The sequence below is a fragment of the Daucus carota genome, chromosome 3 (assembly GCF_001625215.2).
Source record: "Daucus carota subsp. sativus chromosome 3, DH1 v3.0, whole genome shotgun sequence".
Taxonomy (NCBI): domain Eukaryota; kingdom Viridiplantae; phylum Streptophyta; class Magnoliopsida; order Apiales; family Apiaceae; genus Daucus; species Daucus carota.
This window is the reverse complement of record NC_030383.2, coordinates 52348291-52362608: the sequence shown is the minus strand read 5'-3', so window position 1 is coordinate 52362608 and position 14318 is coordinate 52348291. Positions and strand designations below refer to the sequence as shown.

Sequence of the window (14318 nt, the reverse complement as noted above, 5' to 3'; positions counted from 1 at the left end):
CTTCCTTTTAGAAGTTAAATTTTTTGGCCAGGTTTATTAAAGTTAGCTTATTAGAAGCTTTTGTATACTCTTAATTTTTTCTAGCTTCCTTATATCAGGGGTTTCCACATGTATTTTAAAATTATTATAAATTATAATTTTATAAATTATTTTTAATTTTTTCTTTTGAAAGAATTTGATTATCTTTATTAAAAGATAAAATTATAATTTATATACATGTTCAAATACATGTCAAACATAGACAAAAAATCATTAAAAAAATGGATGAAGGAAGTAATAAGTTATTTTCGATTTATAAGTTAGAATACAATAAGTTGAAAATATTAATAGATTTTATTTATATTTTTAAAATTTGACTTTGAATTTTTCAGCAATTTATTTATATTATTTAAAATTTGATACTGTAAAAATGTTTAGGATCATTGTAAACAGAATTTTTAATATATTCTTTGTTATATTAATAAACTTTTACAATTAATCAGTTGTAAATATCAAAAATTAATTAAAAAAATATAAAGTGAATTAAATTAACTTATAAACAAACATAAGTTATGAATTTAAAATTTTTGTCGAAACATAATTAAACTAGGGGTTTTCTTATAAATAACTAAGTCCAAAATTGTTATTGCGAAAATACTATATCTTTTTCTAAATATTTTACGAAATTATTTGCAAAAATACTATATGCAACCCGTTGCAATCACATGCAACTTTACTTGCAATCAGATGCAACTATATTTGCAATCCCTGCGGGACCAATTAGCTTAAATTGTATTCGGTTGCGGACCTTATTATTGCAAATATTTTCTAAAAAGTTAGTATTTTTATAATTTTTTCAAAAATAAAGTAAAATCACAAAAAAAATTTAAAAAAATGGTACTCCCTCTGTCCCATTTTATGTTTGACTTTCTAACACGTATATTGAGATGTAAAAAAACAATAACTACACTTAATAAAATAATTCAATTCTTATATCAAATAAAAATTTAAGTTCTAAACTTCTATTTGATATAAATTTTATAAAAAATTATTATGTTTAGATGTGACTTTTTTAACATCTTAAAATACGTGTAAAAAAGTCAAAAATAATTAAAATGAGACGGAGGGAGTATTTTTTAATAAATTCCCATTAAAATATTTTTTAGTTGTGAAACGGAGGGACGATTATGTTATGACACCTGGTAGCGGTAACATAAATAAAATAGAGTTGGCAGAAAAAAGAGGTGCTTGTGGTTACAATAAACAGAGAAACGCGTGTAATAAAGAAAGAAAATGAGAGCGCAGTTGATGCAACAATCTGTGGGAGCCTCATGTCCTCTCAACGCATTCTCATCATCTGCAACGAGAGGAAATTGAGATCTGATTTATAATTTAGCACAAAATAATAACAATAATAAGCAACATTGAGAAACACAGATCGAGATGGGTTGTTCAATATCTGGTTTGAACTCCATGTACGATGCGGCAAATGCAGGTGGTGATGTTTGGATCAATGAGAATCGTTACAGGATTATAAGAAAGCTTGGCGAAGGCGGCTTTGCTTTTGTTTTTCTTGTTAAGGAGATCCTCGCCAACGCTCCTCATCACGTTGATGTTGCTGTCATCAAGAAATCCAACAAATCTTCTTACATTTCTGGTTCACCTCTCTCCCTCTCCCTCTCTCTCTCTCTCCCCCCCCTCTCCCTCCCTCCCTCTCTCTCTCTCGTATCATCATTATATGTTTCTACCTAAGCCCTTTACTTGATAACTTATGTGAGACTGCAAAACATGGGTCTTGTAAGGATTGGGGATAGCCTGTTGATTGGTTGCAAAGCCTAATTAAAAGCAAAAGATGTGTCCTTTCTAGTCTAAAACACTTTGATTCACTTGCATTATCTCATAATCTGAAATGTGATCTGGGTATACAAGCCTATCTTTTTGCCGTGCAATCAACGATCACACAAGTAGCTTCACTTCTTCCTGGATCTCTGTGCTTTTGTTGTATTGTAGCTGTACATTATACTTGGAAAGTTATAATTATTTGTATTATAACTACTTTGTAATCGTTTTTTAGTGATCCCTCATAATCATCGTTGTGTTGTGATGTAATCAAGTTCTATTTCCTACACGATCAACTATTTGAGTTAACTTGTCAGTGTTGGTTGTTAAGGATGTGGAACGTAAAGATCTTAATTTTCTTTTAATTTTGGTGTGCAGATGATGGAACATATGCGATGAAAAAAGTTCTCATTCAGAGTGATGAGCAGTTGGCATTGGTGAAGGACGAAATTCATAACTCATCTCTTTTTAGCCACTACAATCTGCTTCCTCTACTTGATCATGCTATCATCTCAGTCAAGGTATGGGCTGCTCAGCTTCTTAGCCTGTATAGATAATACAGAAGCCAAATAATTTTTTGACTGAAGCAGATCAAGTGATACTAGCATAGTTTCTTTTACCTCTCATGTTTCATATTCTCAGTAGAAATATTTACAAATATTTAATTCTTGTGCTCAAAAACTTTTATACAAATAATTACTGATTATATCCACTGTCTTGACAAGGTAGTCTGAAGCCTTTTGGGCCTGTCTAAGAATCAATCAGAGGGAGTCATAATGTATTATGTTATCATAAGTTACTTAGTATCAAAGATCAATGATCTACACATCCTATTAAGAAGAGTTTGATCTACATGATCTAGTTAAGTACGTGCTCCACATTGACCCATTAGAATTAACTTCATTTTGTAAGTGTTGCATATTTCTTTCTTGATCTCCCCTTTCTCCTTTGTGCAAAATAATTTTTTTGCAAACACAAAATCATGACTATTACAAGTCATGTATAAATTCTCCATTTATATGGTTTCAGATAACAAAAAAAAAATGTATAGGCTTTTCAAAAGCAAAAAACACGTATAATGTAAAGTTATGATATGTTGAAGATGTGCCTTTTCCAGAGTCCACCATATCGTTATTGAACTGATGTGTCTTGTAAACTGGATATCCATACTTGATTTTATCGATTTTTATAGTGATGTAAACTTTTTTACCCTGATTGAGATTTTGTGTTCTGTAGCCATATCCTTTCCTATATTCGTGCTTTTACTTCTCCCAGTTTGTTTGAAAAATAAGAAAAACATCATCAATATTATTTCCATTTTGTCAGCCTACTGCAGAACAAACTTGGAAGCATGAAGCATACTTGTTGTTTCCAGTTCACTTGGATGGTACATTGTTTGACAATGCTAAAGCCATGAAAGCTAAGAAAGAGTTCTTCTCTGCTTCAGATGTTCTTCAAATATTTCGACAGGTAAATAAATAATAGGTCTACCTAGAATTTGTATGACATATATTCTTGATAATTTTATGACTTTTGCCTCCTTCCTTCCTTCTTTTTAATTTTCGATTATCCCTAAATTTGATGAATTTATAAATGTGCATCTGCACCTTTTTTTAAGAGGAAACTTGAAAATATCAAAATGGTCTTAAATTGTTGTCTTGGTGTATTAAGCTGGTTTAAACTTCTGAATATATTTATTGTAAAGTCACTGAGATGCGGGTCTAAATGCATTATATTGTGATTTGTTGCATTATAAAATGATTTGGTTGGCAGATTTGTGCAGGACTCCAGCATATGCACAATCATGACCCTCCATATGTACACAACGATGTCAAACCTGGTAATGTCCTTTTAACATGTAAAAAGGGTCAGCCACCTCTTGCGGTCTTAATGGATTTCGGAAGTGCTCGTCTAGCTAGAAGGCAGATCCGCTCTCGTTCAGAGGCTCTGCAGTTACAGGTGTTGATTTGATTATTTTCTTCGGACTTTTGGATTCTTGTGAATATATGTATATCCTTTGTGTGCTTTATATGTTACCTAATATTGATAGTAATAGTATTATTCATGATTCTTGTTGGGGGTATCGACCCAAGCCCCACATGGAGGGGGCAAGAGACAATTCTCTTGTATAAGCAGCCAGTAAAGTCCATAAACTCCATTAGTATGAGAGATTTTGGGAGACGCCTAATTTCTGCTGTATATGAATGCTTCTAAGCTAAGTTACCCAAAAACGGGTATGGGTATCGGACACGGGTACAGATCCAAGAGTCAGATTCGTAGTTTTAGGATAATTAGGATTCGGTGTTTATATCAAACAGGCCACTCGTTGGGTCAAAATATCTCACTTGACCCACACATCTCAACGGGGGCTCATTTAAGCCACTATAAAACAAATACATATCATTTTACCCGCATATTATTCATACCTTTTTACTTAATCATTTATAAAAATTTAACCGTTTGTTTTTTACTACGAAACCACTTCGAGTACTTTCATAATTATCTCTAGTATTTATCAAAATAATTTGGGAAATTATAAAGCAACATAACAAGGGTGATCAAATAAATATATATTTATAGCTACATATATTTTTAATTACATAGTTATGTTGCTTTAAAAATTCTCAAATTATTTTGATAAATACTAGAGACAATTATGAAAGTACTCGAAGTGGTTTCGTTGTAAAAAAACAAACGGTTAATTTTTGACAAATGATTAAGTAAAGAGGTATAAATAGTGATGTGGGTAAAATGATATGTATTTGGTTTATAGTGGCTTAAATGAGTCCCCGTTGAGATGTGTGGGTCAAGTGAGGTATTTTGACGCAACGAGTGGCCATTTTGATATAAAACCCATTAGGATTCGTGGACATGGATCCGGAATTAGACTCGGGTACGGGAACTTGGCACTTAAGCTCCATGCAAGTAAAACACTATATAGCCTGATTTATGGTACATTCATAAAAATAGTGCTACTGCACATAAATCACATACGCTGAAAATTGAAGCATAAAATCGATAGAAGAACATAGAAACAAGTCATTCATGGATCTTGATCTCTATAAAAAAGTTGAAACAAGACCTAAGTTTTCATTTTGACCTGGGATGTTACAAGGTGAGGTGTCCGGTTGTAATAAGAAGGATCCGACACAGATCCCATACCCACACCCATGTCATGTCTGGTGGACACGGGTATAGGCACAAAAATGGAGAGTCCGGGTAACATAGCTTCTAAGACTGAAAGTTCATTCCCAATTAGGCTTCATACTTGTAGTAGTTATACCATCTTAAATACATATAAGCACCAAGTTGATTTAAAGTTTCGATACACCAGGAATGTTTTAACTTAAATGTTGCAACAATTCATGTATTTTGGTGATGCGCTTCTGACTGGTTTAGTTACATAGGAATGGGCAGCTGAGCACTGTTCAGCACCTTTCCGAGCTCCCGAGTTGTGGGACTGCCCAAGCCAAGCAGATTTTGATGAAAGGACTGACATATGGTCATTAGGTTGCACACTATTTGCTATAATGTAAGGCAGTTCTTTCGTCCCTTGCTAATAGATCAGTGTAAACTGTTATGTGCAATATATGGTTTGATCCTTATGTCATCTATGATATAATCAGTTCCTTTACATCAGTTTCAATAACTGCTCGATCCTATTACATCAGAACTGATATATATATTAGATAAAACATGAAACTCATAAGTTGATATTACTAGTAGGAAGCCTCATTGGTTATACGTTATCATTGTAGGTATGGCGAATCTCCATTTGAGTATGCACTTGGGGAATCTGGTGGAAGCCTGCAGTTGGCAATCGTAAATGCTCAGATAAAGTGGCCAGCTGGGCCTAATCCTCCATATCCAGAAGCACTTCATCAATTTGTGACATGGATGCTCCAGCCCCAAGCTTCAATTCGACCTTGCATAGACGATATCATTGTTCATGTTGATAAATTGGTTTCCAAATTTTCTCAGTGAAGAAAATCAGAGTTAAATAAATAATGCATTAGATGAGATTTACAGGCACACGCGAAAGATTGGGTAATTTATATTACAATTTCAAATGCAATATTTTTTGGCTTTCTTTTGTGAAGTTTTGACAAGAAAGGCATATAGCAATGTGTTTTATCATTCAAATTTCATATATGTTTAGGTACTCTTGCATCATTTTAACTTTAATGTACTGTTGTTCAAATTTTGTAACAGTATATTTTTTTTTCCTAATTAGGACGACTTGAAATATATACGTCTATTTCCTAGGGTTTTTAAAGCTGTCATTATCTGCGTAGTTGACCGGAGTTCGTAAGTGATCGGAGATATTTCTTAAACTATATTTTGTTGTCATTGGTAACTGATGCTGGAAACATCTCCCTGCTTCTCTCACATTGGTAATTGATGCCGGAAACATCTCCCTCCCTCTCTCTCTTATTGGTGACTGATGTCGGAAACATCTCTCCCTCTCCCCTCTTGTCTCACTCAAATCTTGACCCAGCACATACTAAATAATTCTAGAAATTAGTAATAAGCTGGTGTTGCTGCAGTTCATACACATCTACTTGTAGAGAAACAATAACGTCTAACTAATTCTGTTTCGGTTAATATTTCCCTGTATCGAAGACATCTAAACATCATTGTCACTATACATATTCCTGGACCAACACAATGTACTCTGTGTTTGTTGGTGTGGGGAGGGCTTCTTCATATATGCATGTGCGCATGACAAACAATTTATTTGATGGTCCCAAAACCATTCAACCATAAAACTTATACACTCCATCTCAATTCACTTGTAGCCGAGAGCATCCTTAGATTGGTTTCTTCAATATATACTCCCTAAGTTCATTGAATTGTATATGTTTGTCCGATATGTATTGTAAGACTCTTATATAATATAATTTCATAATTATTGTAAGTTTTTATTCAGAAATAAAAGTTTTGTAAATAGGTTATAGAACTATATTCAACACCAGGCTTAAAATATGTGTCAAGCAATGGAAAAATTTGTACAAAAATGAATGAGACGGATGTAGTAATAAATAATTTCATTTCAAAAATATCTTAAATGACAACTCCAACAATATATATTTATCCTATTTTTATTATAGTGTTAAATTCAAAATCTATAAATAAATAAATAATGTCAAAAAATGTGGGAAAGAAAGAGTGTGAATTGATGAGAATTGGATATTTAATCATTAAAAATCAAACGAGAAAATGAGATAGCTTAAGATGAATGAAAAGTGTATCCTAAAAGTTTAGTGATCAGCCGAGACCGTAGATTTTTGTAACAGTTCAAAATTATAATTTAGGACATCCTATAACAAGATGCTCTTGATTCTCAAATACAGAGTGCGATAAGGTGATGGATATGATTCAATCATCTAGTGTGTGCAGGCCATTGATCTAAAGCAATGTGATCATGTCTAGTATGTGAAAACATCCTTTTTCAATCCATATGCTCTTTGTGCTCATAGGATTCTTTTCCGCCTCTTTAAACGTGTGATCTGCTACCATTTTAGTCTACCAGTTCCAGTTGTGGTAAATACCATTAACAATTTAAATATTTATTAGGAAAATGCTTGTCATTGGTGATTCAGGAGTTGTAGTATGTGTAGAACATTGGCAACATATTTAGCCTAACAAAATACAAGTGCAGTAGTAGTGTTGTCCCAATATTAATGCAGAGCACAAAAAGTGAAGGCCTGAAGGGTGGTGAATAAGGCCTTTCCAGCCCTGCTCATTTGTCTTCTTCAACAGATATACAAGGTACACTTCAACTCACATGGAACCCAAACATATAATGCTGTATTTCTATATATATATGGTCATCACACTTATTGTCTCAACGGCCAACAAGTTGTTAAGTTGCAGCAGTCGTCTTACTTCTTCCTAATGTAACCGGCTCAAGTGATAAATATGCTCAAAATGAGACCTGAAATCAATTTTTTCATTGTCACGTAATGTAATCGGCTCAAATGAGAACTATGCTCAAACTGAGACCTAATTTAAAAAAATAAATCCGCTGTTCATAAACTTCCGCGTTCTGTTATATGTATCAACTCGTTTTGCCCTTAGTTCTCAAGTACGGAAAATTTGGTTATTTAAGTTCTCCGCGTCTCTGTTGAACTTAGACCCTTAAAAGTAATTGAGTAACAAAATTTTGAAGTAAATTTCTTAATATAATATAGCAAGAGGAATAATCAAGGGACCAAACTTGTCCAGATATAGGCAAGAAAGGGCATAAAATTAGAAGGGGCAGAGATACCCTAATCCCACCTGCTTAATATATGTATCTGCCTCTCTTTTGTTCATACTGAAAATGACCCTTCTATAGAGGAAAGAAAAGAAAAGAAAGCAGCCAAATATTAGGTCTTCCCCACCTGTTGACAACATAAAAAACAAAAATGGTGACATCTAACTTGTTTATTTATTGCATGCTTTACTTGCTTCAACTTGTCATGTTAAAACCTTGTCTGTTTCTTTCACTCAAGAATTCATCTTGACATTTCATAATTTGTTTATTAGATTTGTCCTGCTCTCAATTTTTCATCCAAGATGAAGGGTAAGGTTGCACATACCGAAACCTTGAAAATTTTTGATGATACGGGAATCTTATACACCAGGTTTAATGTTTACTAGACATTCAGAACACCGTAAATTGTATGGTAGGTGTAATGCGCTTCAATTCAATCACCTCAAACTCTTTAAAACAACCAAAAATTATGCTGGTGGCATGGCTTCTGAGTTGTGAATAGCTGTAAACGTGGAGTAGGTTACCGATACTTGGGTACATATAAAAACTAAATATATCCACAGACTTGCTGGAGCATTTTATTTCTTTCCACTCTCTGCTAACTTTCTTCATATATGGTATATCTCAAATAAACTCTTACATTTACACAAAAATGGACAAACAACTGGTGAAAATCAACTACCCTCAAGTTAATAACATGAACTAGCTCATCATCAACTAATTTATTTTTATTCTTTTTTACAGTGGGGGGAATCAAAAAGCTGTCCCTGTATTAATACTTCACTCATTTATCTCGCCTTCGCAAATATAGAATTACTGTGAAAAAGTTAATGGTTGTGACCTATAAGAGAAGCATAAATGAGTCCAAAAAACAGGCCTTCTTTAACAGTCTAAGAAATAAGGTACTTTCTTATATATATTTTATATATTTATATGGGTTCGGTTCTCTGACAGACACATCCTTCTGTCAACGGTTTTTTTTAATCGTTGAATGACTTCATACAAGATTTTTTTATGCGAATGCAGGATGCCACCTTTGAGCAATAGAGAACTGTGAGAGTGATGATTGACAACAATCGCTTATCAGGGATCGCTATTCAATTTAAAAGGGGAGCAGTGAGTATTGAAGAAGAAAGGGTCACATATTCTTCATCACCTCATCACTTTCATCATATAGTCTATGACTTATAGACTGCAGGTTATGATATGTGTAAAATATTTATGACTACTACATCTGTATTTGCATTCATGGCTTATTTAGCTTCCTCTGTTCCTTCTTATAAATGAGACAGGCAGAGTAATACCATCTCCATCTATCTCTGTCTTTTCAAATAAATTTAAGAAACTTAGACTTATTAATAAATAAATAGAGTTTAATCACCGATTAAACCCTGTTCTCTAGCTCGCCGAACTGATCAAATATCCGATTAATCCCCAATTAATTCAATTAATCTTCGATTAATCCTTATTCCGTGATTTCACCGATTAAGTCCGATTCTCGCTTTTTACAGCACAGGATATATGTGTGTGTGCATTGCATGTACATATGCCTTTTGTTACTCATGTTAATTTCCCTCTGTGTCTGTCTCAGTTTTTTTGACAGCTTGTAGCTGTCTTGTGTTGATGTAAAGTCAGAGAAATAATAATGGCAGCTATTTAGAAGTGGAGGTGGTAGAAGAATTTAATCCAGCTATTAAATATCTTGTATAGAATACTCAAACTTGATAAAAAACAATACTTAATATTTTGGGTAGCTTTCATTAGGAGTATAATATCTGGGTATATCTGTTCTTTGCATATACAACTCTGTTCTTCTGTCTCTCTTTGTTTTTTCTCCTTCCTTGTTTAATCTATGTAATGGATACTTCTAATTCCCAAATCTTTGGAGGGTCTCAAGAAGAATGTCACAGCAGTGAATCAGGCTGGACTATGTATATTGGATCCCCTGTTAATGAGGATAATGATGATGGGGATCAAGTAGAGAATGATTATGTTGAAGATGAATATAAAGGTGGTGGTGATGTTGAAAGTGATGACTCAATGGTTTCTGATGCTTCTTCTGCAATGGCTGCAAATATGCACAATATGTATCAGAAACAAGTTAAGGAAGATGATGAGGATGTTGACCTCAAGCAAATTTCAAGAAAAGTAGTGAAGAAAGTTGAGAAGAATGCAAATCAAGGGAAGAAAAAAGACATGGAATCTGCTGGTATGAATGTTGCTCCTGCTCAAAGTGGTAACAAGGTAAGGAGGAATTGGCTAGGGAGGAAAAAATGGACACATCTTTTCGACTTTATTATTTTTTCGAGATTTATTATTTTTCTTTTTAATTATTTTATCTGAGGTTTGATCCCAAAACAGTACTGAATCATTGATGATATGTCAACGAGTCGAGCATAGATTAACCATCGACACGATGGTTAGTTATGCATGACTCGTTGTTTATAAATATCATCGCAGAATTTTCCTTATTGATTAGTGTTAGTTTTGAGGGGAGATGGAAGGAAATGGATCAAAATTTGCCATGTTTGTAGATTATATTAATGTAATAGTATAGTAGTTGGAAGTTTATGAATGTAGTTTGTGAGAAATTGATGTTGGTAACTAGGTAATGCTATGCATTTGCAGAGTACATGGTTGTTTGTAAACACAAGCAAGCACATGGAATGCCAGCTAAAAACACAAGGCCATATAAGGGGACAGACAAGAGCTTATAATCAGTTGTGATATATCATATATTAGCTTTCAGAACATGACTCTGGACATACTTGCACATTACATTTGCATGCTGCATGCATGCATGCTGCAAATCAGCTTGAGACAAAGATTCTCATCTTTTTTCCCCTGACTAGAAAAATTGGTCATCCTCTTAAAAATTAAAACACATAAGATTAATATTTTGGTTAAATTGTTTTACTTTGATGTATCATGGTTATGAATATTTGATATATAGGAGCAGATGATAATAGTACAGCACAAGCACGAGCGCTTCGCTTGAGAACACTACTAGAAAAACGGCTAATTTCGACAGAATATTTTCAGCAAAAATTAAATTCGACATGAACGGGGAAGATGTTTCTAAAAGATAATGGAGAGATCAACAGCTGGCTACTAGCTACTACAACACTGTGGACACCTGATCTGTTTCTTATGGAAGCGATTGGTAAATTGCATCTGGTTACGGTCCTTACGGAGAGTGTGTGATGCGGTCATGGTTCTGTTGGGCCAAGTCCAGAACCAAGCCCAGAAGTGGAACAGAAACATAGCTCAATTTGCCAACCCTTTAGAGCTAGCCTTTCTGTATTTATAGTGAAACTTCCGCCTAGCTTCATTCTTGGGCCTGGGCTCTTGGGCTTTCTGGTTCGAGTTCGGGGTTTGGTTCAATAAATACCGAGAGAGCATGGGATTGGCAAATTGAGCAAAAAGACCTATGAGATAATATCATCAACAGGTTAATAAGTATGTAATGGGGTTAAATAGGCAAAAAGATTACTAAACTCATGACCAATTTGTAATTAGGCCATTGAACTCAAAAAGCTTGTAAATGGATCACAGAACTAGATTTAACTTGCAGTCAACTCACTGAACTAATAAAAATTTGCATTTAAGTCACTGCGCCGTTAAGTATCAGTTGACTTTAATGGAATCCGTTAAAAAAAAATTAAAAAAAATTGAAAAAACATGCTAATGAACCTTGCTGAGTCTACTTGGGTTCTGCAGATTTACAACTTGGTCGTTTTGATTCAGATTTAACCCAATTCTTTGTCATTTTTGGTGGAAGCTTTCATATTTCCTCATCTAACACCGTTCTGTCACAATAAAAAGCAGTCGTGGCATATAGCGGAAACTTAAATAATATAGATAGATACATTGACCGTGTTTAGAAGTTAGCGGTTTGGGATAAAATGAGAGGTTTGGGATGTTTCAAAGGTCTGACCGTTTCAATTCATTAATTTTTAGTGTTTAATAGTTAGCGGATCGGAACAGAGATGTGGGCTAAAAAACTAATTTTCCTTTTTAGGTTAGAGGTTTTTGTATGTGTCATAAAAAGCTATTCAAACAGCTATTTACCGAACAGTTTTACAAGAAATCGCTAATGTAATCCGCTAGTCAAAACATCTTTTTAAATCAGTTAGTCAAAATATCTAATTCAATCCGCTAATTTCCAAACAGGCTGTTGATTTTCCGGAATGTCGAGATGTCAATATTTTACATAACAAATTACTTTCCTTCTTTGTGACTAAAAAGTTGGCCCTTAAATTTTGTTGAGAATCATCGCAAAATCAAGAAATTCGTGGATAGCTATCTAGAAAAGAGATAAAGTCACTTTTGTTCACCTCTGAATTACTCAAAATAGAATGTTCCGAAGTTGTCTTTCATACAATGTAACAACTGTAGAAATACATTTGAGGAATGTCACATGGGCTGTGTTCTGTAAAGTAGCCGCAAAAGCAAAACACTACTTTATAGATCTACAGAACCCGTGGTGCCCAAGCAAGGTTAAACTTTGATATAATGATAGGAACCAAGCTTGAGGAGTGGAAGTGCAAAAACAGAGAGATCAAACAAAGTGAACATCAAGGGAGTGAAACACAAGTGTATTCCTTGAGAAACGAAGTTCAAGATTAATTCTTCGAGGTTGTAGCAAAACAGCGAAATAAATAGACCATTTATTTTGTGAAGTTAAACTACAAGTGTTCATAACTTAGTTTGCATATCACTTTACTGATATAATTAAATCTTTAATTTGTTGTTGAATTAAGATTTAAATTTATCAGTATTGCATTCAACCCTCCTCTGCAATATATTCGAGGACTAACAAGTTCATTGTTAGAGTTGTCAATCAGTATAAAGTCTTTATTTTTTAGAATTTGAATTGTTCATCATATTTTTAAAAAATCTATTTAGGACACTGCGGGAGATGTTCTGAAATGAAACCCTCCTCAAAACAACCCCCGCATCTCATGTACCCTGCTTCTGCTTAAAGTCAAATTATACTTCCATAGATAAAATAACAATAATTACTGATATGTAGTATTATAAAAATAAATATATGTAGTATTACTAAAATAAATAATATTGGGTTAAATCTTAAAGTGCTCACTGAATTGAAGGGCTGGTATCAAACTAGTCATCAAACTTAACAGTGTATCACTTGAATCACTAAAGTCAAATTAAATATCAAATATATACCTCAAATATGAAATATGTGCTCGAGAATTAAAAATTATATTTACGGATTTCTATACATTTTTTTTGAATGCTATTACAACCAAATGAAAAACTATGAATTCTAGTATTTTTGATAATACAATGATATTTTTTAAATTTTATCTACTATTTAATTTTAATTTTCTTAGTTATTTTTTTTATTTAAATGAAAACAATTAGTAGATCAAGTTTTAAAAATCTCACTATGTTATCAAAAATGCTAAAATTCATAACTTTTCATTTTGATTGTGGTAGCATTCAAGAAAAATGCATAGAACTCCATAGATATAAATTTAGTTCTCGAGCACATATATATGCATAGAACTCCATAAATATAATTTTTAGTTCTCGAGCACATATATGAAGTTCCTGTTTGATATTTACTTTGACTTTAATCGTTTGGTTGGGTGGTATGGGGAATCAGGTATGGGTATGAAATCAGCCAAACCCATACCTAGTGTTTGGTTGAATTTTTTTAAGGCTAAAATACATTTTTACCATTGAGATTTGTCATGGTGGACACACCAACCATCAAGCTTTCAAAATATACGGTTCGACCATGCAATTACGTAAAATTGTACATGACGGCCATAACCGAGCAGAAAGCAAAAAACCCGGAGTGAGTGTATTACAACTGCGGTTCACTGCAAATGTAAGTAGATGAGGCTATTGTTCACTAAGACAAAACAGTACGCATGTCTGTAGACTACTTTTTGTTAACAGAGAAGTTGAAGAATCATGTACAGATACATGACAAAAATTGAAATAATGCTTCCACCATAACTGCTCACAATTTTTTTAACTTGTGCAGTTTTCTGGGGCAAGGTCTTGGACTCTTGGTACAACCACGTATGCCGGGGAAATATGTTTTGCTGTTATCATTGCAGTTCTGGGATTACTTCTCTTCGCGTTGCTTATTGGAAATATCAAATATGCATGTAAGTTTTTTATGAAATTCAATGGCTAATAACTGATTTACTTGCTCACTGGAGGGAGCGGTTTCCGGGTTTTCCGGGTTCGACTCTGACTC

General features: G+C 33.6%; 1 protein-coding gene across 1 annotated transcript; it reads left to right on the top strand.

Annotated features, from left to right (window-relative positions):
* The first annotated feature begins 1198 nt into the window (after nucleotides 1–1198).
* On the top strand, nucleotides 1199–6088 carry LOC108210715 (uncharacterized). The gene is made up of 6 exons (XM_017382105.2): nucleotides 1199–1636; nucleotides 2197–2339; nucleotides 3145–3288; nucleotides 3592–3777; nucleotides 5226–5350; nucleotides 5577–6088. Exons 1-6 carry the CDS (start codon nucleotides 1423–1425, stop codon nucleotides 5800–5802), a joined length of 1038 nt encoding a protein of 345 aa, XP_017237594.1. The 5' UTR covers nucleotides 1199–1422; the 3' UTR covers nucleotides 5803–6088.
* The last annotated feature ends 8230 nt before the right edge of the window (nucleotides 6089–14318 follow it).

Coding starts and splice junctions, on each gene's coding strand:
- LOC108210715 (XM_017382105.2), top strand. CDS start 1,423: ATGGGTTGTTCAATATCTGGTTTGAACTCCATGTACGATGCGGCAAAT. Junction 1,637..2,196: donor CAAATCTTCTTACATTTCTG/GTTCACCTCTCT, acceptor TTTGGTGTGCAG/ATGATGGAACATATGCGATG. Junction 5,351..5,576: donor TGCACACTATTTGCTATAAT/GTAAGGCAGTTC, acceptor TTATCATTGTAG/GTATGGCGAATCTCCATTTG.